This window comes from Taudactylus pleione, unplaced genomic scaffold, assembly GCF_031769625.1.
Source record: "Taudactylus pleione unplaced genomic scaffold, aTauple2 ptg000205l, whole genome shotgun sequence".
NCBI lineage: Eukaryota > Metazoa > Chordata > Amphibia > Anura > Myobatrachidae > Taudactylus > Taudactylus pleione.
In genome coordinates this window covers 3,990,788-4,015,779 of record NW_028284607.1, presented here as the reverse complement: position 1 = coordinate 4,015,779, position 24,992 = coordinate 3,990,788, and the positions used below count along the sequence as shown (strand labels likewise).

At 45.8% G+C, this 24,992-nt stretch overlaps 1 protein-coding gene across 1 annotated transcript in view; it reads right to left on the bottom strand.

Annotated features, from left to right (window-relative positions):
* Nucleotides 1–1,263: 1,263 nt before the first annotated feature.
* Nucleotides 1,264–24,992, bottom strand: part of LOC148517975 (solute carrier family 2, facilitated glucose transporter member 11-like) — a 38,576-nt gene continuing 14,847 nt past the window's right edge. Inside the window, exons 6-12 of the mRNA XM_088477955.1 lie at nucleotides 23,501–23,649; nucleotides 17,802–17,989; nucleotides 14,690–14,800; nucleotides 9,619–9,720; nucleotides 7,544–7,619; nucleotides 5,851–5,978; nucleotides 1,264–1,480 (exon numbers count right to left, since the gene is read on the bottom strand). Coding sequence (XP_088334081.1) covers nucleotides 1,280–1,480; nucleotides 5,851–5,978; nucleotides 7,544–7,619; nucleotides 9,619–9,720; nucleotides 14,690–14,800; nucleotides 17,802–17,989; nucleotides 23,501–23,649 — 955 coding nt within the window. The 3' untranslated portion in view covers nucleotides 1,264–1,279. The remainder of the gene's footprint in view (nucleotides 1,481–5,850; nucleotides 5,979–7,543; nucleotides 7,620–9,618; nucleotides 9,721–14,689; nucleotides 14,801–17,801; nucleotides 17,990–23,500; nucleotides 23,650–24,992) is intronic.

Below are 24,992 nucleotides of genomic sequence, written 5' to 3'. Positions count from 1 at the left end.
GCTGACCGGAGCCATGGAGGACATCACCGGAGCCCCGATCACTGCAGATAAGTGCAATTAAGTGAAGGGGGGGTCGCGATCACAGGGGCGGGGCTTAGCAACAGGGGCAGGGCTTTGCAAAAATATCGTGATATGTGTGCAGAGGGGATTCGCAGGGACAGAGCTTTATCGCAAGCTCTGTCCCTGAAAGGGATTTTCAGTAAATCCCTGTGATATTGCCTGAATTCGCAATGCGAATTCAGTCGGTAATATCACACTTCAATCTGCATTCAGAATGCGGATTATAGTAAATAGAGCCCATAGTGAGAAGGAATATTAAATCTGCTTTATTATATGACGCAAAACAGAAAATCCATTTATTGCTATGAAACCAAATGTTTGCTAAAACTTTTGTTCTGCTTATGATGTATGCCTGTGAAAACTTGCCTCATATACTACAGGTGTACAGCTGGATGGATCTTGCAATATGTGTGACTCAGCATGTGGGTGTAGATATGGTATTTTTAGCAGGGACATGCAGTCAGGGTAGGCAGAGCCTTCCCTGTAATACTCCTGAGATTTGATATAAAAATGATTAGAATAATACAAAGATATTTATAACTTATAAACATCTTCTTTATTTATCATTATAGTTATAGTCAGGCACTGCTTGCAGAGCTGGGGATGGGGGCCACACCACGGGCAGTAAGCTGCACAGAAAAAGAGCTAATAGAGGCATGCCTCTGAGTATGGGGGGCGTGTCTTGACCACTGATGCACACCTTGGATGTGTCATGTGACCAGGAAGTGCACTGCAGTGTTTAGAGATCAGACTTCAGTCAGCAGCAGCAAGAGAAGGCACAGTGATTCAGGAAGGAGAATCAATGGACACTGACGCTTAGTGTAGTTAGGGGAGAGTTACAGTGAGTAGGGGGTGAGACAGACTCCCAGCACTCAGACCCATCTCCATTTGTGCCTCTCCAGCCGTTGAGCTCACCGCATGTCACTGATTTTTAGGGGTGGATTTTTTTTGCGTAAATTAAGTCCAAAATGCATCCAACTCAGTATAGGGCCCATTGTGTTCTTCTGCTAATCCTCCTGGCTGCACCATGAGAAGATCAATACTGTTGTCTGAGGCTTACAGTCTTGTATAACGGCACTATCCTGATTGTCATCAACCTTTGTTATCGGAACACTCATTCTAGTTCCCTGCTTTATGTGCTGCTCAGACATTCTTATATCCTTTGCATTAGTGCTCAGGGCACATTTCTGGATGGTTGTCTTGCTTTTCCAGGTGCTCCTTACAGCCTGGTACTCAGGACACCCTCCGGGATTGTGGACTTATCCTCTAAGTGCTGCCTTCTGAAGTTCAACTTGTTGAATTCCTGTGAGATTTCTGCTATGGATTTATTTCTAGTTTCAGGTAGGACAAAGAATAGTGAAATTCCTGAAATGGTAATAACCAGTATGAACAGAAGGAAGCAGTAGTGCTGGAGACTGTCCTGGAAGAGATAAAGAAAAATATAAATCGGTAAAAAGTAGACTGGGACAAAGTGCAAGAGAGCAGGGAACAAATAGAGAATATGGGGCCTATTCATCATCAGAGGCCGTATGGCCCCTGATGATTATGTATTGATCTCGCTGCGAGGGATACTTTAAGTATCCAACTGTCAGCGGGGGAAACTTTGCATCGGAGCAATTCATCATTGCTCTGGTGCGGGGACAGCTGCTCCGAAAAACAGCAGTTTCCTCGGTTACTATCGCAGCTACAGAAGTAGCTGTGTTACTTACCTCCTCCCCGTCGGTTCGGCTACACGTGCGTGACCTGGGGTCACACATGCGCAAAGCCGCCGGGGAGTTAGTGAGAGGCCGTAGGGGGGTCCCTCTTCGCATCCCCGGAACTTTCTCCCATATGAAGGAACAAGGATCCGAGAACAAGATGGCGCTTGTTCTCGCAAGCAAACTCCGAAAACTGAATATCAGGTGGTCCATTTGGGGCCTCTAATGATGAATGGCCCGGTAACTAAAATATAGCATTTCCGCATGGTTACCAGGCCATTTATCGATGATGAATAAGCCCCTAGGAGAGAGTGAGATAGAAAGGGGAGAAAGGGAAAGCATGTTAGAAAGAAAAGACCGTTAATATCACTTAAGAATGTACAGTAATTATTAGGTTTCTTTGTATATTCATGTTTATTGATTATATACATAATATAGAATGTAACAGAGCAGACAGCTCATGTGCGGCCATAACGCATTTCTTCACCAAGGACGTGCCAGTGACAGTCTTCATAGTGGAGTGTGAGAGATGGCATTAGAGAGGCCAGTGACCCTGCAAGTTCCACTGCACCACTGCCGCTATACCCCTGTATATGAGCTAGTGTGTGCATACTCCACTGCCATCACTGTATGTATACACACAGTGTGTGCTCCCATTTTTCTGCACACTGCCTGCGCTCCTTTATACGTTCCTGGCTGGGTCTGGTACATCCATTACTTGTGCACTGTGTACCCATTGTACATACCTGCCTGCATTGACCTTGTGCCATCTTGTTAACCTCTTCTACCTGGTTAATAAGCTAAATACCTGGTTAAGTTATCTATCATGTGCACTGACATCTGTCACAAATCACTGCCACCTATAAAAACAGCAGAGTCTGCCCAGTTGTAACTAGACATTTTGGTGCCATATGCCAGAAAGAGCATTGGTGCCCTCCCCCAAAAAAAATTTGAAATAGGGATAGCGCAAGCCCGAAAATGGTCATGATCTTGTAGGGAAGGGACATTGCCCCACAATAGTACCCACAATTCAAGTTATGCCATACAGTAGTGCAACCTTATTTACATTACACCACACAGTAATGTTCCTTATTTACATTATGCCACACAGTAGAGCCCCTTATACACATTATGCCAACAGTATTGCCCCTTACAAATTATGCCACATAGTAATGCCCCTTACAAATTATGCCACACAATAATGGCCCTTACACATTATTCCACACAGTAATGACCCTTACACATTATTCCATACAGTAATGGCCATTACATATTATACCACACAGTAATGCCCTTTAAACATTATGCCACACAATAATGCCTCTTACACATTATTCCACACGGTAATGCCCCTAACACATTATGTGACACAGTAGTAATTCCCCTTATACATTATGCCACACAGTAATGCCCCTTACATTTTTCCATACAGTAATGGCCCTTACATATTATTCCACACAAAAGTGTCCCTTACACATTATGCCACACAGTAATGGCCCTTACACATTATGCCACACAGTAATGCCCCACACACATTATGCCACACACTAATGTCCCTTATACATTGTGCCACACAGTAATGCCCCTTACACATTATTTCATACAGAAATGGCACTTACATATTATTCCACACAATAATGTCCCTTCAACATTATGCCAAACAGTAATGCCCCTTACACATTATGCCACACAGTAATGTCCCCTTCCATAAGGTGAGTCACAGTGACAGCACTCAGCTAGCCGCCAATCTTTCACTGTCACTCACTGATTGATGGTCCTGTGTGGGAGAGGGGGTGATGCGAATGGAGGGGGGGAGTTTGAAGCTTTTTGAGGGGAGAGAGCAGGAAAGGGTAACCTGTGTGGAGGAGGGGGGTTGGGGTTGCCGCAAATGGGTGTGTGTGTGTGTGTTGACGGTGGTGTTTCAGATGGGCGGAGTAGTTTGGAGCTGTGTGAGGGGAGAGAAACCAGGAGAGAGGAACAGGTGTGTGTGTGAAGCAGTGTTGGGGGGGCTGCGAATGAGAGGAGGAGAGCAGGAAACAGTGAAGACAGAAGAGGAGAAAGAGTAACATAGAGGAGACAGATGGATCTGTAGCGATGTAAGCAGGAGACTGGTCCCTGAGGAGGGGCCAGCATGTAATAGGGCTGGTCCAGACACAGTGAGCCCCTGTGCCCAGACTGCCTCTGCCTATGACTCATAAATATGAAGGGGCGAGGTGCCCTGCACCTCTGCTCCTGCACGGTGGAGAGGGGGAAAGCCGGGTAACGAGCCGGGTGCACAACTAGTAACAACTGTGCAGCAGGAGCCCAGCAAATGAACATTGTGGTGGCATCTGGTTCCGCCCCCAAGGCATCTTGCACTCTGGGCCTGATTCAGACCCGGTCGCAAGTGCTGAGCGCTCGCAACCGGGTCGATGGTGGCCCAGTGCGCGAGCCCCAGAGTGAGCGCAAAAAGCACTCGCTCCGGGACTCACTACAAAAGGGGCGGCTGTCGATTTTTGTAGGTGTGGCGGGGGCTGGCTTCACAAAAGGGGCAGCTCGCCCCATTTTGTAGGTGTGGCGGGGGGGTGGCTTCACAAACAGAGGCGTTCCCATGCGAACGCCTGCCGTTTGTGGGTGGCCCCACTGACATTACCAGTGATATCAGTGGGAGAGCTTCTGGCTCTATTTGAGCCAGAAGCTCTCTGGGGCTTGCGGCCACGAGACCCTACCACAAGGGTCTCGTCGCAAGCCCGATGGTCGCGATGGTCTTGACCATCATCATGGCCGCTCGCTATAGCTGTGGGTGGTCACACACAGCTATGCGAGCGGCCAGGAGCCCGCTCCTAAAAAACACAGCGCCCGCCCTTATTCAGAGCGAATCTGGCCCTCTGTACAGTGGCGCCAGACGCACCGCCCTAGTTACGGGCCTGGGTCTGCCAATAGGTTATGGGCCCAGGCCACAATGCTGTCATGCTACCAGCGTGTGCAGATCAATAATATCGAGAACTCGGCTGCAGTGACCCTGAATAAAAGGATCTGAGTGATTACAGTGGAGCGATTCAGTAGCACTTTACTTTATACTCCAACTTTCTCCTGGGACCCCTTACCAGCATAGGCCTTTGCTGTTCTGTGATGGTGCAATCCTACACCCATGGACCGGAGACACCAAAGGGATTCACAAACCTGAGAGGAGGCTTTAAATGAGCCTCAGAGTTCCATTGTTACAGACCATTGATTTTAGATCTCTTTCCATTTAATCATCAATATATCCCATCTGAACTTCATTTTACATTCTGCTGCTTCTCCAAGACTGTACTTTATATACTGATATGCAGCTAAACCCGGTCTAATTGGGTTTTGTTGACTATAATTAATGGGTGCCCAGAAATATTGAATTGCAACACTGGGCGCACATTAATTTTTGCTGCCTACAAAATAATTGAACCCCCCCCAATGAATGCAACTATGCGGTAGAAAAAACAGTACAAGGCACATCACTGTAGTCTAGGAACTTGGGGCCCGATTCAGACCCGCTCGCTAGGCTGCGTTCACACGTAGCCTGGCGGTTTGCAATTTGCGTATGCGTATAAGACGCAGTTCGCATGCGCGAACCAGTCCATGCGATTGTGAAACAATCGTCCCTTGTACATAGACGCCTCGCTAGAATGAGTGACATGACGAGCCATTTGTGGGTGGTGACAGGGGTTGGTCGATTGGAAACGGGGGTGTGGTGGTGCGAACGCAGGCATGTCTGTGCATCTTAACACCGTTTCAGAGGTGTGCATAATAAAGACTCAGCGTCATAATACACGTTACATGGCTGAATTACACACTGAAGCACTCGCAGTGCTTGCGGTAGGGTATGGTCAGCAGTTACCGATTGTTGAATACACTTCCTTGAGATGATGTGTATTACTAAGGGGAAGTGGGCGTCTAAGACAGGCTGGTGGGCGTCTAAATACACACCGCGATTGCAAGCCAAGACATAGTGGGCGTGCTAATGCCTTGCCATGCAATCGCGGGATTGGCATATTTTGCCAGCTGACGGCTGCTTGCAAATGCATCTAGCGAGCGGGTCTGAAACGGACCCTTAGCACAATAGACTGGAACTTACCACAATATATGGAAAAGACATTCCCAGAATACACAGTCCTAACCAGCTGAAACCTCCACTGATAACAAAGGCTGGAACACGAGGAGCCTGGGTAAAGATTTCAATACAGGTAGATATTATGGCGCCAGCTGTGGATGAAATGAATAATTATTATGAAACCTAGAAAGATTAAACTTAATTAAAAAGGTTTCTTTACATACTGCAAGACATTTTCGGTCATAAAAAATGTCAAGTAATCAACATTTTAAATTCACATTAAGGGGCATTTTTCTAAAAATATATATGTGGTATTTCCCCCGAAAACACCCATTTTTAGGGGGCATCCACAAATATTAATTATCACAAATATTATGTACTACCTGGGTTGCACTGCTACGATCCCATGTTTTCAATGCTGAAATGACAAATGTACCTTTGCATTCATTAGCTTGGCCCATACTTGCCTACCTTTTAAATCTCCTCCCCGGGAGAACCCAGGGAGGAGAAGCAGCTGGGTCCCGACGGGGGCGGGGCCAAACGATTCACGACATTAAGCCCCGTCCCCTCTGTGGCAAATTGCCGCGATTGGTGCATATTTAAATAAGGGGCGGGGCTAAATGATGCGATTCATGAAGAATTGTGTCTTTAAGCCCCGTCCTGTACACAGGGACCGGCGATTGCCGCGGAAGTTCTCCCCATTCTGCCCACTTCATTAGGAAGTGGGCAGAATGCAGGAGAAGTGCCTACCCTTCCGGGGGTGCGGGGGGTTACCCGAAAAATCGGGAGCCTCCCGCGAAAACCGGGAGGGTAGGCAGGTATGGCTTGGCCCCGGCAGCTAACACAATAAGAATATGGCTTTTTATGTTATTGTAGCCTATGGTCTACACTTTGCAAAATTTACCGGGCAATGGCTGCTTGCACATACAGGGCCTGATTCAGAGCCGGACGCTATGAACTTACGCTCGCATGATGCGTATGCAAATATTTGAAAGTGATGCGGCGGGGAGTGATCGCTCACCAAGGCATAAGCACGCCCATCGTACCTGTACGAGCGTTCACTTTGTGTATGCAGACTCCCCTTAGCGTATGCAGAGACGCCCACTGCCCCACGTCATCTCCTGGAAGTTTATGAAAACATTGGTACATCGACCACTATCGGATGTGAACGCAGTGCTTGTGGTAGCTTTTTTGTACCGCAAGCATTGCGAGGAAAACAGAGGAAAAAATGGCTGGTGACGTGTACTATGACGCTGCTTGTTAATTATGCACGCATCTAAAACGGCGTTGAAACACTCGGGCAGGCCTGCGTTCGCATCTCCAACCCCCCATTTTTACTGGACTGCCCCTGTCACCACCCACAAACGTCCTCTCCTGTCACTCACTCTGCTGGGCTGGTTTTTCTGGGTGAGCGAGGCATCTGTGATCGCACAGTGTAGTTCACGCATGTGCCCTGCGATGCATACGCATGCGCAGATTAGCAACCATCGGCAATTGCGAACCGACTGCAGATACCGTCCGGGTCTGAATCAGGCCCACAGTACGTAGTCTGATGACTGCGCATGTGGACAAACATAGCCAGGTCCCGAACCTGAAAGTAAAGTGAGAGGCCCCTATAGGAGATCCTGTCCCTGGATGTGATTATCAATACATCCGGGCGATAAATAATTTCTCATTGCCGTGATAGTTAATTAATGAGTAGATATGATATAGTCACCTGGCCCGGCCCCATACACGAAAATGAATGTAAACGTAAGGGCGACACTGCAGTATGGCATCCAGAAGAATTTAGCCTAAACACAAGAAAAAAAGACATTTTAAATAGCTAACAAGTACCACTACACTGTACATAGATGGTGATGCCTATCTTGCAATGGGTTGCACTAGTTTTGGTTCAGTTTCAGTTTTGGCTTCGGTTTTGGATTTCTTTAAAATTGATAAAAACAGCTAAAATGATGTCATTTGGACCTGTTTTTGCAGTGACATAGCTACTGCTCCTGGCGCACGCCACGCCCCTCCGTATGATGTCACATGGAGGGGGAGTGGCCTGCACCCAGGAGCGGGTGATTACAGCATTGCCAGAGTATCCTCAGGATGCTCTGGGGTGCTGTAAGGGCAGCTTTGTGAACGTCTGGAGTGTCCTAAGGATGTTCCAGGCGGTACAGCTGCAGAGATTCTGGCTGCAGGGTACCGTTACAGGCACCATGCTAGCCAGATGCAGGAGCTGTGGGTGAGCGGCGGTGCCGTCCACAGAGCGCAGCGCTCTGTGCGGTCGCACCGCTCGCACAACCATAGTTACTGCCATGTGTTTTTGTTCCTATAATATTGTTTACGTCAATAGCATTAATTTCCAGTCATTTCCAGTCAATTTTGACCACCTCACAGCTCACAATATTGTTTTTTCCAATATTGACCAAAGTCTGCAGCAAGCGGGTAGGCTAAACTAAGCGACAGAGCAGTGGCACAAACACATGGCAGTATAAAAGAATATAGCACATCTATGAAAACACCTGTAAGTAAGTGCAGCTCACTTCAAGTTCACTTTTAACAAACATACACAAGAGCCTGTCTTCACTGGATAGCATGTGCTAGCTAATGTCTGACAAACATACACAAGAGCCTGTCTGCACTGGATAGCATGTGCTAGCTAATGTCTGACAAACATACACAGTAACAAAGATGCCGCAGTCTTTTACATGCTTCCCACCCACTCCAACTACATACAAATCTCTCTAACGGTGACTAGTATGTAGTAATGCAGCATGAACTACAGCCCACACCCTCTCCATACACTCTCCTGTGTAAAATGGCACCTGAAATACCGAGGGAGGGACTTACACACAATCGAAAACCCGCAAGATCCATTTTTGAGATCCGATATCCGAACTTGCGAAAAGAGCCAAGGCAGAATTCTGCTCTACTCCAAAATTATTCTAAACAGGGACTCAGTTCAACCCCAAAGGAGGGGTGTATTCTTTTTTCAGTGAAACCAAACTGCTCATCTCTACTATAAATGTGAGTACAGACTGAATAGTTACTCCCCATGGTTGGTTAGTTACTCCTGGTTCTACACGTTGAGATGGAATGGGTATGAAATCCCGCCCCCAGAAGCCCAAACACTGAAGATGGGATGTTTGGGCTTCTAAGTATACTATCCCTACCCCTCCCACCCCCCCTAACCCTAACTCTCCCTCCTTGGTGCATAAACCCTTCCTCCCCCCCCCCCTAGTGCCTAACCTCCCCCTGGTGGTGCCTAACCTTAACCCCCCTTAATGCACCCTAAACCTAACCCTCCCGGGGGGGGTGCCTATCTGTAACCTCCCCCCGGGGGTGCCTAACACTAACGATACCTCCCTGTAGCCTATCCCTAAGCCTCCCCAGGGGGTGCCTAACCTTAATCTCCACCTGGGGGTGCCTAAACTTAACCCCCCATCCCCAGGAAAACCGTGAAACTTGCCAGGGTCTGGAACAGCGGGATACCGCTGTTCGGGGTGCCACTGCCAACACTGGTATCCTGATTTCCTTTGGGATATTGGCTTTGGCATTTTGCTGGGCAGCGGGATTTCGGTGTCGGTATTTCAACGGCCGGCAATTTAACTACATCTCGTTGAGATGATTAGTGTTTATTGACAAAATGTATGATTTTTCGTGTATGTATGAGTGTTCTCCTTTACGGCAAACAAATGTTTGGAATGTATTGATTACTTAATAAATACAAAACTCTGTATAATGCCACTCTGAAGATTTTTGAATAACGCAAAAGTACCAATTATATAAGCAAAACTGCTGTACCTGCATGGAGAGTGTCACTGTTAGAAGTCCTAGAGTCAAAGCCATAAGGCTATATCCTCCCAAAATCAGAATCTTCCTTCCAAAACGTTCAATAAGTAAACTCTATAAACACAAAAACATAATATTTTTCCGTTTTACCTTTTTCTAAATATATTTTTTTTAAGTTACAGTAGTAGTCTGCAATCAGAAACTGATTGTTTTATTGATCCATCATCATTACTGCAAACAGTACTTTTTTTAATTACATTTCAGTCTTAAGGCCCCCATACATCTGTAATAGATCGAGGCCATTCCACCTTTTGCAGATGATTGTGGGGCAAATTGGCAATGTATGGGGTACATCAAGTTTGACCAAACAGTGATCGGAATCAGTAAATCAGGTTGTCCAACATGTTGAATTGAATTTCACCGACCAATCAGGGCTGTAATTTGCTAGTGTTTGGTAACAATCAGCTATTTGATGACCATTACTAGTAAAATTATGAGACTTTCAAGATTGGCAGCTCTGTCTTTCCTGTAAATGATCTGCAAATCATTGCTGTTGTATAGGCCCCATTACACTATCCAGTTGATCACTGAGAAATCCCGCCAGAGTGGTATCATTACCAGCCATCAACCAAGTCACCAAGTGTGACAACTGTGATTTTTTTAAAACATCTGCCCTGATTCAGAGCGAGCGCTCGCAAATAGCGAGCCCCCCTTTGAATCAGGACCAGAGTTCGGATCGGATGACATATCGTTTAGTGTGTACCGGCTGTGCACCATGCAAGGGATTAGCAGTAGCCACAGCTGCGTCCAATTTAGAATCAGGCCCTATAAAGTGGGAGTATCCTATTCCCATAGCAGACCCCGCCCTCTCAATAGAGCCCGCCCCCCAAAAGGGCTGCGTCCAAATATTTCCCGGGCTGGTTTTCCATCCCAATCCGCCCCTGGCATAGGGTACAGAGAGCAATCCGAGGTCTCTCATACCTCCACACAAAGGAAGATAGAATACAATCAATATGGCAGAAAACTTTTTTAGGAATAAATACAGGGGAATGCTGTAGGACCCAATCATATTGTTTTTACCAATGCGCCTTACTGAACTCTTATAAATATTCCCACATACCTTCATCTACTAAAATGTACATGTATGATTAGTAAGTACCAGTGGAAGTAAATGAATGTTAATCATTGAATCAAGTTTAATTTCCTACTAACAAAGAGGCTTCCACTGAATTACTACAAAGGCAAATTGGCCATATACAATGCGGTCTCTGCGGGAGCCTGATTTAATGGGAGCCAGTTACCATGAATAAGGCTCCCATTTAATTATTTTAAAACGCAGGGAGTTTGTGGGATGAAACAACAACATTTAAGAGAAATCAGCCTACATTACTGTGAATCATTGGTTGTATGTAACATTGCTTCAGCCCACAAATTAGCTTCCTCCTCTTGAACTGAGAATGACAGGCAATGAATGTGTAGCAGACTGGAGCTGGGATTGGCAGACAGTAAGTGTAGGGTCTAAAGCTGGGATTGGCAGGCAGTGATTGTAAGGTCTGGAGCTGGGATTGGCAGGCAGTGATTGCAAGGTCTGGAGCTGGGATTGGCAGGCAGTGATTGCAAGGTCTGGAGCTGGGATTGACAGGCAGTGAATGTAAGTTCTGGAGCTGGGATTGGCAGGCAGTGATTGCAAGGTCTGGAGCTGGGATTGGCAGGCAGTGAATGTAAGGCGGCCTATACACGGTAAGATTTTTTAGACGATGTGCACGATTTTGATCGATCGCAACGATCAATCGTGCACATCGTGTGTGGTTTGGCATGCTGTACGACGGCGAAGCATGTCCCTGCCGTTGTACATCGGCATCGTAGATCTTATGGAAAAACCATAAGATCTGCGATCCATCATGCTGTTAAATAGGTAACCGAAGCATCTTGTAAGATGCATCGTTTACCATTGAGATTGGCAGGCAGTGAATGTGGGGACTGGAGCTGGGATTGGCAGGCTGTGAATGTAAGGTCTGGAGCTGGGATTGGCAGGCAGTGAATGTGGGGACTGGAGCTGAGATTGGCAGGCAGTGAATGTGGGGACTGGAGCTGGCTATGGTGTCCAGCAATATTGTGCATTGAGCCCATTGCAGATGGGCCTGTGTGCAATGTGCATTAGTTGCCAGGGTTGTTATTTAATCCCAGTCTTGCCCTAATTGTAGCCAAGACCTTTTTGTGGATGGATCTTGTGATTTCTAACACTGCACATGCTCCACAGCTGAGTGTACACTTCTATTGCAGATTCCGAGTTGTACGCATCTCAGTCACTTTTTGGACATAACTGGACAGCAAAAGGGTGACTGTTTGCATGTAGTGAGGACACGTTGAGATTGTGTAGACAGAATTGTGGACTTTCCTGTGTTGTACATAAGCAGAAATCCACTTGACATGAAACATATCTCTTACACCAGTTGTGCGGCTGGTGCAAGTGTGTGCTGATAATGATTATGGCTATGTGAACAAGCATATGCATAGGGGTTGTCCAGTCTCATGTAAAGTTACAACTCAGCATATGGTCAAGTATCCCAATTAGTTCTGTGTTCACAGTGTAAGTGTAATTGCGGAAGACTTATGTTCAACTCTGAATCAGCCCCTTACTGTATATGGTAGAGAGAGGGTAGAACAGGCTCCTGGAACACATCCCTTTTGAGGCGGGCAACTGGGAGTTTGATGATGTGAATCATCACATGCTGCATCTGTTAGAGGGGAGTGCCCTACTGCACTGTCTCCTTCTCTCTGTAGCAGTGACCCCAGGTTGGATGACGTCACTGCACAAGCATGACCCGGGACACGCCGCTGTGTTACAGTGCCACAGTACTGTGCACAACTATTACTTATATTACCATATTAGCATCAGTAGTTTACAACGCTGTTCTCCTGTAGTACAGCTGTTCTACCCTGTGTGCTACCGCTGTTACCAATAAACCTGCAAGACTGGTTAAGGACTTTTTGTGTGAACTAACCTCCATTTTACACCCACTGACACCTATTGTAACCACCCAGGTACCACCAATAGGTCAAATTAATAGGATATGGTCCCAGGCTCCCCAAAGTGTAAAGAATACATAAAACTCCTGCATTTGAATCAAGAACACAGAAAATGCACAAGGCAGCAGTCAACATGAGCTTTGCAAAATTACGAGATGCTCAGAGAATTACGCGCAATGGAAATTTGCTATGAAATGCTGCTGAAGTGGGAAAATCTGTGGAAAATCTCAAATGATCCAGTTGACAGTCCAAATCCTAATGCAGGGGCATAGCCAGAACTTTGTAGGCATCTATTAGCAACATTTTAAAGGGGCCCCCACCACAATGCTTCTAGAGAGAGCGGCTGCATGGGGGCACTATCCCATAGGGGGCGCAATGCGGCCGCTGAACTTTTGGCCCGGGCTGCACTGGGCTAATTTCCCAGCTCAGACGCGGCCTGGCTGTGACCATCTTTGATGTGCTGCGTGACGTCATGGATGTTACGCAGCTGCGCAGTGCATTGAGGGCAAGTGGGAATGGGAGGCGAGCAGTGGCACAGTACAGGCAGCCCTGAAGGAACTTCTGTTCCCCCCATATGTTACTCTCATCAAGGGGACTTTTTAGGACAAATGCACCTGCAGTCCTCACAAGTAGTCTGTCCCGCTGTCATCAGATCCGTGATGAGTGAGGCAGCTCAACACTGCAGGAACTCATACGAGATAAGTATATAAGGGGTCTATTTACTAAGCAGTGTTAGGAGACAGAGTGAAAAGTGATAAGGTGCCAGCCAATCAGCTCCCAACTGTCATCTCACAGACTGTGTTTGAAAAATGACAGTTGGGAGCTGACTGGCTGGCACATTATCACTTTCTTATCACTTCACTCTGTTTCCTAACACTGCTTAGTAAATAGACCCCTAAGTCTTTTGTAGGACTAATATGTTTTTTTCCTTTGGGGGTCCATATGTTTTTTATTCCTGTGTTGGGCCAATGTGTGTGTTTTTTTCCCTGGGGGGAGCAATGTGTGTGTGTTTTTTTCCCTGGGGGGAGCAATGTGTGTTTTTTTCCAGGGGTGTGGGGAATATTTAATTTGTTTGATAGTATTCATTATGAACACACTTGGATTGGTGGAGGACGCTCCAAAAATTCTCGCACAGGGTGCAAGTAGACCTGTTGCTGACCCTGCCTCTGATTAACACATTTTGAAAGATCCACAGATTGAGATCTTTAAAATTCTGTACAACTGGAATTTGCCTATGGGCGATGAAGACACTTTGTGGTTCCTAATAAATAAAAGATAATAATAATAATAGTGCAGTCTGCGGGGCCGCCATCAGGGGGGGACTGCTGGGCCTGTAGTCCCGGACCCGGAGAGAGAGGGGGCCTGGTGGTCAGCATTATTGGAGAAGACGCGGCGCAGGCACTGGCAGCATTCCAAATAAGTTGCCAGCCGCAAGCCAAATAGAGCTCGCAGAACGACAACCAATCAGGAGCGGCCGTTCCTGATTGGTTGTCCCGCGAGCAGCCAATCAGCAGCGGCCGCCCCTGATTGGCTGTCGGTCCGCGAGCAGCCAATCAGCAGTGGCCGCTCCTGATTGGCTGCTGGTCTGCGAGCTGTGATTGGTTCGCAGCCAGTGCATTATTTGAAATGCCACCGACGCTTTCTTGCTGGCTGCCAGTGCATATCTGCACTGCTGCGGCCCTGCAACCTGGGCCCCCGCTCTCTCCGGACCAGCTGAAGTAAGTACATAGGTCCTCCTAATGCAGCCAGCCTTTCACTGCGCGTCCGCCCCCCAAGTCCAGACAGCCTCCCCTGCCCTGTGCCTCAGCCCTCCCTCCCATGTGCCTCCCCCTTCTCCAGCCTTTCCTAACCTGCCCCCCCCCCCCCAAATAAGGTTCAGCCTTCCCTGCACTATGCTCTTCCCCAGGGGGGGGGCTCAATATTTTATTAGTACTGGGCCCCACAATTTCTGGTGGCAGCCCCTGCAGTCTGGGGAGCAGTACGTACAGGTCAGCATACACAGACTGATGAAATGGCGATGCTTACAGTAAGTGGATTTCAGTTAGAAACTTACACAGACTATGGAAGAAAGAAATTCAAAACTCCCGACTCCCAAAGAAACATACGCAATCCTGTCCTCAGGGAAGCCAGCAGCACGAAATACGTCATATGAGTAGAAGTAAATCTGTTGGATCATGGAGAAAGAGACAAAGAAATTTAGTGTTACAGTGCAATAAGGAAAACAAGGATTCAATCACAAGTATTATATGAATTATTAACATCGAGCAGTGCATAGCATTCACTGTGGGCAGGGCCGGCGCTTCCACTAGGCAAGCTTAGGCAGCCAAAGAAAGACCGACAAGTAAGGGCGTTAACTTCTAAAGAGGGTGTGAAGACCTTACACAAAATCAAATTGTGTTATAGACACATTTATGACAGCAGCCTTTATATTGATGGGAAATTTGCTGGATTCCCATAAAATACAAAACAATATAAGAACAAAAATATATAGGCGCTCATCAAAAATGTAAATAAATTTAATAAAACATAATACACAGAGATAAAATTAAAAAAAATTAAAAAAGATGGTATGTATAAAAATATATAAATTTAAAAAACATAAATTACAATGACAAATGAAAAAATGTAGACCGTGAATGTATCAATAAGTAGTTAGAGTGCAGTAATGACAAATGTTCAAATAAAAAACAATATTGCTAAAGAAGTTAAAACCATTGATATTTTCATTGGTGTGAATAAATGCCTTTGGGATGTTAAACGCACATCAGGGATTGCTTACGTTGTTATAAAACACCATCAAGACAAAATATCCAGCAAGTTGTGCTGAGAACCACAGATATTAACGTTTCATAAAATTTAGTTAGAACGTTTTTCTTAGTCCAGAAAATATTGTGTAAAAACAAATATACACATATGGTCCAGTGTGTATAGTTCCAGCATTCGTCACAATTAATATTGCGATTCCATATTACACAGAAAAAAGATTATACCCCATATGTTTTTTGGGGATATCGGTATGGTGAATGGTGATTATAGTCCAATAGTGGAGAAAAGGAGCAACATGCATGCATGCAATAAGAAGGTTATAACCTGTGTCCTTCTCTTGATGTAGTTTGAAGGCTTACGTGATCCAAAGTGCATCCACCTTGTCAGCGTGCAACTCATATGTTGGCTCGCGGCTCTGCTCCTTGCCGTATCTAGCGGCTTCTTGACCTCAGTGCTTGGGGTGTTTATCAATTGTGGTAAATCCACCTCACCTCACTCAGCAGGCAGCAGATGTCCGTCTATTCCTGCGTGTCACCTCCTATGCCGCGATCATAAGTTATAATGTTGCAGTGATATTATTGGCTATATACTGTATATACAAAGTAACTCCTTTTCCCGGCTTGTATTTCTCACCACAACGATAAAGATAGTTTACAAACTATCTTTATCGGCTGGTGAGCAATACAAGCCGGGAAAAGGAGTTACTTTGTATATATATCCAATAATATCACTGCAATATTATAACTTATGATCGCGGCATAGGAGGTGACACGCAGGAATAGACGGACATCTGCTGCCTGCTGAGTGAGGTGAGGTAATATATTTTTATACATATCATCTTTTTTATTTTTTTTCGATTTTATCTCTGTGTATTATGTTATATTAAATGTATTTACATTTTTGACGAGCGCCTATATATTTTTGTTCTTATGAAGCTTAGGCAGCTACCTAGGGGTGCCGGCCACTGGAGGGCACTTCTGAGTCCGCCTACGGAGGGTGCAGTAGGTGCGGTTGCTATCGCACCCCCTGCTCCCTGCATTTCCCGTGCGCCCGCTGAGATTGTGTTACCAGTGTGCGCCCGGCTCCTCTCACTCCCCCCCTCGGCGCCAGCGGCAACCGGAGGACGGAGCTCACTCCTGAACTCCGGCTTCTGGGTCCCGCAGTGCACTATGGGAGTCCTGAGGAGCAGGCGCCGGGGACAGACGGCAGCAGGCACTGGAACGGGGTTTAAGGTAAGTGTTTTTTATTTTTTCGTGTATGTGTGTGCGCGGGGGGGGGGGCTTATTACAGGGGGCACTACAGGGTCCTTACTACTGGGGGTATCATGTGGGGGCACTACAGGGGCCTTACTACTGGGGTTATCATATGGGGCACTATTGGGAGCACTACAACTGGGGGAACTACAGGGGCCCTTACTACTGGGGGCACTTCAAGGGGCATTACTACTGGGGCACTGCAGGGAGCATTACTACTGGGGGCACTGCAGGGAGCGTTACTACTGGGGGAACTGCAGGGAGCGTTACTACTGGGGGCACTGCAGGGAGCATTACTACTGGGGGCACTGCAGGGAGCATTACTACTGGGGGCACTACAAGGGCATTACTACTATGGGTACTGCAGGGAACATTACTACTGGGGACACTGCAGGGAGCATTACTACTGGGGGCACTACAAGGGCATTACTACTGGAGGCACGGCAGGGAGCATTACTACTGGGGGCACTGCAGGGGCTGCATTGTGAACCTTTGCCTAGGGCACCCTGAAACCTTGCACTGGCTCTGACTGTGTGATATTTACTTACAGTGATCAAAGGTGCGTTAAAAACAGAGCAACCAATGAGCACAGGTGTACATTTTTTGCAATTAATAAATGAGCCCTATTGTGTGCTTATAACCTATTTGTACCTACTCTCAGTACATGATAATTGTCTGTGACTACAAATAGATTATAATAGGATGGCATGGTAGCACAGTGGTTAGCATTTCAACTTCACAGTACTGGATACAAGTGTTCCATCTATATGACAAAAAACATGCACTGCTTATTTGTCCAGTTCCATGATGTATACATCACTTTTTACATTTTCTGATTATCACAATAATGCAAAATATTCCCTCATTAAATATATTTATTCATAGAATAACGTGTCTTTTGGTGGGTAATTTAAATGGCATGCCTTAAGCTAAACTCAAACTGATCTTGCCACTCAGTGAGACCATCAGGTGAAACTATCACCGGCCAATTTGAGCACAGACATACAGTAGGTTTTCAAATCGGATGAGATCTGCAATTCTCGGATTGAGCAGCCAATTCACTTACTTCATGAATAGGGAACATTAATGTGGTTAGATTAGCCAGCTCCCTAATCTTACCATTACCAAGTCATAATAATACTCAACTGCACTGGCACCACTAAGTTGCATGCTAAGGATCATGCCAATCAAGACGTAGAGTTGCCAGCGATTGGATTGGTCCTGTATCAGCTCCAAGACACTTATGCTTCTACCCTTCTTTCGTGCACTTTGCTCTCTCATTATTTCCTCAATAGCGGCTTGGTGATCTCGGTCTCCCCACAATTGCTTCAGAGCTAGAAAACAAGAAATAAGGAAAAATGGGGGATAAAGTTTTGACATAAATGTTATAAATAATAAAATCAATGACTCTTTATATCGTAGTCAAGTTTCCTTCTCACATTTCCTGTGAATCTTGTATGAATGACATAAATATTATAGACAGCCACGGGAAAAATTCACTGTAACAGATAATGATTTATCAAATCTTGGAGAGAGATAAAGTGGAGAGAGATAAGAGGTCCCATTTAACAAAAAAGGCACCATATAGCTCTCGTTTCTGCTTGTAGTGCTATGTATGCTGGTATACCTTGCCCTGCAGTGCTAATTTACCGAGCAGCGTTTTCCTTATAGCCACGGATGTCGACGAATGAAAAGGAGAGAAAAAGGCAGAGAGCAGGAGGGAGGGGGCAGAGAGCGGAAGGGAGGGGATGGAGAGTTGGAGGGAGGGGGAGAGAGCAGGGTCAGGAGATGGAGCAGCAGCGCTACATTGTGGGTAATGTCCCAGGTGACGGCTACCCACCAGAATGTTAGTGCTCGGTGACACTGATGAACTCCAAAATTACCAGGTGACCTTGGACCTTCACAATGAGCAGTAAGTCACAGGAAAACCCATGTATTTTGTCCATACAAACTGCATGGGCTTTTAGTCATGCAGTTTGTATGGGCAGGAGAAAGCAGCCGAGCGCTGCTCACTGCAATTAGATAAACTGTGGTATATGCTTTAATAGATACCGGAAAAGTGCGTAAGCATCTTTTTACCACTCACTATTAAATGGGACCCTTAGTATCAACCAGTCAGTTACAAGCTGATTGGTTGATACTTTGGGGTCTATTTATTAAGCCTTGTGTGGAGAAAAAGTGAACGGAGATAAAGTACCAGCCAATCAGCTCCGTTCACTTTATCTCCATCCAAGTCTTAGTAAATAGACCCCTGACTCTCCACTTTAACTCTGTGCAAGATATGATAAATCTCTCCCCCCTGTCTTACTGTAACTGCTATAGATATCAGTTTCAGTGGTTTAGACGCCCCCTACATACATGGACAAGTAAAGGAATTCTAAACATTGATGTAATTGCGCCCTCCCATCTACATAATGGTATGATTTAGGGATTGGGTATGGGATCCCGGTGGTCGGGATGCCGCAGGTCAGAATACTGATAGCAGCATCCTGACAGTCAGAATACTGACACCCGTAGGTAAGTACTGCTAAAGCTAACCTCTACCCCACCCCTAACCCTAATCCTCCCTCCCGGTTGCGTAAACCTAACCTCCCCCCCTAGTGCCTAAACCTAACCTCCCCCTCTCCACACCCTAAACCTAACTCTCCCCCCTTAGTGTCTAAACCTCCACCTAGTGCCTAACCCTAACCTTCCCCCTGATACTTAACTTCCAGATGCCGGCAGTCAGAATTCTGGTGCCGGTATCCCGACGCTATTTAGACCATTGGCATCCCACACGCCAGGATGCTATATCCCTGATTTACAAATGGAAGTAAACCAACTTTCACAAATTTACACGTTGAGGACGGTTGAAATATGAAGTGCACAACTGTGCAGCCTCCATGTTGTTGCTTCAGGGAAGTAGCTTTCCCTTTATCAAGATGGCTGCCATTTGGTCTTCTGTGCATGCGTGGCACCATCTTGTCACTGTGTACTAGCTCCACAGTGGAACACAGAAGTGTTCCACATAGCTCTAGAGAGACCATGCCGTTTAGGCCTCTGAAAGGGCACAACCATTGTTTATTGTTGCACTGCTACCCACATACAATCACTGGCTGGTGATCTATATGCTCCACTGAAGCTCCGCTCCATACAAAACTTTGGGGTCTATTTACTAAGCAGTGTTAGGAGACAGAGTGATAAGTGATAAGGTGCCAGCCAATCAGCTCCCAACTGTCATTTTTCAAACACAGCCTGTGAGATGACAGTTGGGAGCTGATTGGCTGGCACCTTATCACTTTTCACTCTGTCTCCTAACACTACTTAGTAAATAGACCCCTCTAGCTGTATAACTGTGAATACAGCTGTACAAACATACCAATAAACCAAAGTCCTGTTTAGGGCAATTAGTGGATGCACTGGTGTATACTTTTTACTCTGCTTATTACCTCCAAATAGTACACACATATCAACAGGTTATGGGTCTAGGCATCTAAAACACCAGACACCTAAATTCCAGGTACCTAAACCACAGACACCTAAACACCAGGCAACCTAGTGCTGTGCACCTAGACACGATAGACACGTAACACGTGTCAGTGCAGAAGATTTACACAGAGTATTTCAGCACAAAGTGTTTCAGCACAGTGTCAGTACAGAGTGTGATTAAAGCAAAATCAGTGAAGCTGCATAACTATGTCAGTAGACAACATGCACAGAGGAGATCTCATCCATGATGAGTTTCATTAAATTGAAAGATGGAGAGAATTACACTACATGAAAATTTGCAATGGAGATGCAATTAAAGCATGAAAGGGTTGTGGAAAGTTCCAGGTGTTCCAGGTGGCAGTCCGAGTCCAGATTATATAGAAAGAGCCATGGGAACATTAGGCTTCAGTGTTGAGCAACACTTGTGTTCCATCATACATGGGAAAATGTCAGCTAAAGACATGTGGACAGCACAGCAGGCAGCGTATGAGGATAGGGGTGTGATGAGAAGAACGGATCTGAGGCATTTATTATATAATACCAAATTCAGTGAATGCACAAGTTTGAGTGACTACATTGACATAATGATTTCCATATCCCAGCAGATCTTATCTGTAGGAGTACATGTAGATGATGAGGAAATCACTGTGGTGAAACTACAGAACTGAATTTGACTCTCTGGTGGTAGTGTGGGAAGCTAACAAAGCCAAACTAACTACAGAAATTGTCAGGACAAACCTGCTACAGTTCCCAGAATGTGTGCCAGTTGCATTAGATGCAGAGAATACTGCATTACACACTAAGGGGCCTATTCATTAAACGTAAAAATTCAATGGAGATAATTAGGTTTAGAACTCTCATGGAGTTCTAGCTAATTATAGGTGGAATTCATCATTCCACCTCTCCATAAGTATCTATTTCGAAAAGCTGTCATTTTTGCGATGACAGCTTTTCGGGAAATAGATACTTTTCCCTGCCTACACTACTTATCGCATCTGGAAACAGTGCTGCGCATGCGCTGTTACATCTGTAAAACCAGCGCATGCACAGCACTGCCTACTTATGGACTGTAGAGAGTTAAAACACTAAAATGTACTTTGTAATGTTAGCAGCTTAGATTTGCATGCAGGGAAAAAAAAGAAGACAAAAGGCTGTCGGAGGCTGACCTGTGTCCATTTGAATTGACCTGTTAAATGTCCTGTAACAGAAGCACCATGACGGAGGACCAATGGAATCATGCCAAACATGCCTATTGTGTTGCTTAACCCTGTAAGGGTATATATGTGCGTTCAGACCCCAATCTGGAGTCTTCTTGCTGATGCTGTTGACGGAGGTTTCTTGTTGATGCTGGTAACTGGTCCCAGTGCGCGTGCTTATGTATAACTGTACCTCGGGTCTGTATGATTTCTTTGCGCTAAATTGTCTTTAGATCACAGCGTGTAACCTACTGTTTTTATGTTGAATAATAACCTTTGTGTGTTGGAAACACATTTTAAACTCTGAAGGCATTTATTTACTGTATGACTGCGTATGCAAATAGCGACAATTCTAGAAGGTATAGGCAGGAGCGTATAGAGGCTTAAATCCAGTATCCTTAAGATATGGGAACAAATCTCATAGCCATCAATGTCCTAGAGAAAAAAGTTACAGAGTCTATTTTGCAAAAGGAAAGTGCATTATACAGAATAAAAGAATGACTGGAATAGCATCAGGTGCCAAGTGCTGAAAGTTATAAATCCTTGACACACAACAGTGTTATGCAATAATGACCTTTGACTCACAGTCTATGGAACTCTGGCACTGATTCAGAGCCGGACGCTCTGATAAAGCGCTCGCTCTGAATCAGGGCCGTCCCTCTGTTTCTTTTTAGCGGCCCCCTGGCCGCTCACATAGCTATGGGTGACCACCCACAGCTATAGCTAGCGGCCAAAAAGATGGTCACGACCATCGGGCTTGCGACAAGATCCTTGTGGTAGGGTCTCGTTGCCGCAAGCCCTGGAGTGCTTTCGGCTCTATCAGAGCCGAGAGCACTCCCACTGACATCACTTGTGATGTCAGTGGGGCCGGCCCCAGATGGTAGACGTTCCCATGGGAACGCCTCCATCTGGGCAGCCACGCCCCCGGCACGCCAAAGGGGGCGTGCTGTCACTCACCATCGACAGCACGCCCCCTTTGTAGCGAGACCCGGAGCGACGGCTTGGCCGTCGCTATCCGGGTCTCATGCATGCGCACGATGGAGCCGGCTCCCTCGTGCGCATGCACACTGGGCCAACATCGACCCGCTTGCGAGCGCTTAGCGCTCATGAGCGGGTCTGAATCAGGCCCTCTGGCACAGAAGGTTAGGTCACCTTGGATATTGTTACAGGAATATCAGTGACTGAAAAAGGAAGGCTCATGTATGAAACCTGTATAACAGGAAACAAAGTAATTGTTCTTTTTCAAAATCAGCAAGCAGATCTTAGTCACCCTTGGAGTTAGTGCATACAGATGTGTGTGGTCCGAAGGAAGTTAAATCGATAAGTGGATAAAGAAATTCATAACATTCATCGATCATTTCACAAGAATGACACACATTTATTTCATAAAAAGAAAGAGAGTCGTGATGAAGAAAATTGCAGGCTACAAGACATTATAAGAAAACCAAGCCGGTCACAGACTTAAAGTCTTGAGGTCTTGAGAAATTATATTGGAAGGTCATGGAATTCCATCAGAAGAATAGTTTTGTGAACAAGGCTCTCTGCACGGATGTTGTCAACAGATCGCCAATAACAATAACACTAACAATGTAGTCAAAAGGTTGACAATAACGATGCCGACATTGTTAAAATGTCGAAAGACAACTGACCAACATTCACAGAATGTCGACAGAGAAATGTTGACATTGTCTGAATTTTGATATTAGGGTTAGGCTGCAGGCAGGAGGGTTAGGAGTAGGCTGTTAGTTAGGATTAGGTCTTGGGGAAGGGCTGTTAGGGTTAGGCACTAGAGGTTGGGTGCAAGGCAGGGATTAGGGATAGCGGAGAACTACCGTAATAGCGGAGGAGTAATGGAGCTCTGAATGGGAAGTGACTGTCAATTGACCACTTAGACCCAGAAAAAAAAGCTGCTAGAGCCGCTGCAGCAGCCAGGGCAAAATGTCGACATACTTTCTAAAATGTCGACATATTATCCTGAGCTACATGATGAATGTTGAAATGGTCAACATTGACATAATGACCATGTCAACATTATTATGGCGACATGATGTATGTCACCATTATAACTGTTGACATTTCTTACCCAACCACTCTGCACCGAAAACTGTGCTTCTTCTGTCATCTCCCATTAGTCACAGCTTTTATTTTGTCCTTCCAGTGACTGCTGCATACATATCTTACCTTTTAGACAGCCTTCTTTGTCATCCTTTTCCAACAGTAGGTATGTGGGGGATTCTGGGAAGAAGGGAAGGGTAACCAGCTGAACCAAAGACATAATTCCACTCAGGAGCAGAACCTGAGGCCACAGGTATTCTGATCCAAATATCTCTCTGTGAAGAAGACATAATACCACATATTAATCCTAGACCAAGAGCACATTTATAATACAACATGTATAGTATAAATGTAGTAAATCGTGTTATCATTAGGGGTGTGCACCGGCCACTTTTTCGTGTTTTGTGTTTTGGTTTTGGATCTGGATCTTTCTTCGTGTTTTGGATCTGGATTGGTTTTGCCAAAACCACCCTTCCGTATTTTGGGTTCTGGGTTTTGTGTTTTGGATCTGTATTTTTTTGAAAAAAAGCATAAAAACAGCTAAAATCACAGAATTTGTAGGTTTTTCTGCTCCTATGCTATTATTAACCTCAATAACCTTAATTTCCACTCATTTCCAGTCTATTCTGAACACCTCACACCTCACAATAGTGTTTTTATGTCCAAAAGGTTGCACCGAGGTAGCTGGATGACTATGCTAAGCGACACGAGTGGGCGGCACAAACACGTGACCCATTTAGGCGTGATACTGCAGTGGCAGACAGGATGGCAGTTTGAAAAACTAGGCCCCAAACTGTACATAATGCAAAGAAAAAAAAGAGGTGCAAGATGGAATTGTCCTTGGGCCCTCGCACCCACCCTTATGTTGTATAAACAGGACATGCACACTTTAACAAACCAATCATTTCAGCGCCAGGGTCTGCCACACAACTGTGGCTGAAATGATTGGTTCGTTTGGGCCCCCACAAAACAAGCTGGCAATTAATCTGTCCCTGCACAAACTGGCTCTACGGAGGCAAGATGTCATCCTCATCCTCCTCATCCACCGATTCCTCACCCTCTTCAGTGTGTACATCCTCATCCTCACAAAGTATTAACTCGTCCCCACTTGAATCCACCACCACAGGTCCCTCTGTACGTTCTGGAGTCTGGTCTCCCTGGAAGAGCTGATAATTCATTTTGATGAACATCATCTTCTCCACATTCTGTGGAAGCAACCTCCTACGCCTTTCGCTGACAAGGTTCCCGGCTGCACTAAACACTCTTTCGGAGTACACACTGGAGGGGGGGCAACTCAGGTAAAATAGAGCTAGTTTGTACAGGGGCCTCCAAATTGCCTCTTTTTCCTGCCAGTACAGGTATGGACTGTCTGACATGCCTACTTGGATGCTGTCACCGATGTAATCCTCCACCATTCTGTCAATGGTGACAGTATCATATGCAGTGACAGTAGACATGTCAGAAATTGTTGCCAGGTCCTTCAGTCTGGACCAGATGTCCAAACTTGGTCCTGCCTGCCCTGCATCACCGCCAGCGGGTTGCTTAGGATACCTAAGTTTTTTCCTGGCAGCCCCAGTTGCGGGAGAAAATGAAGAAGGAGCTGCTGACGTGTCACGTT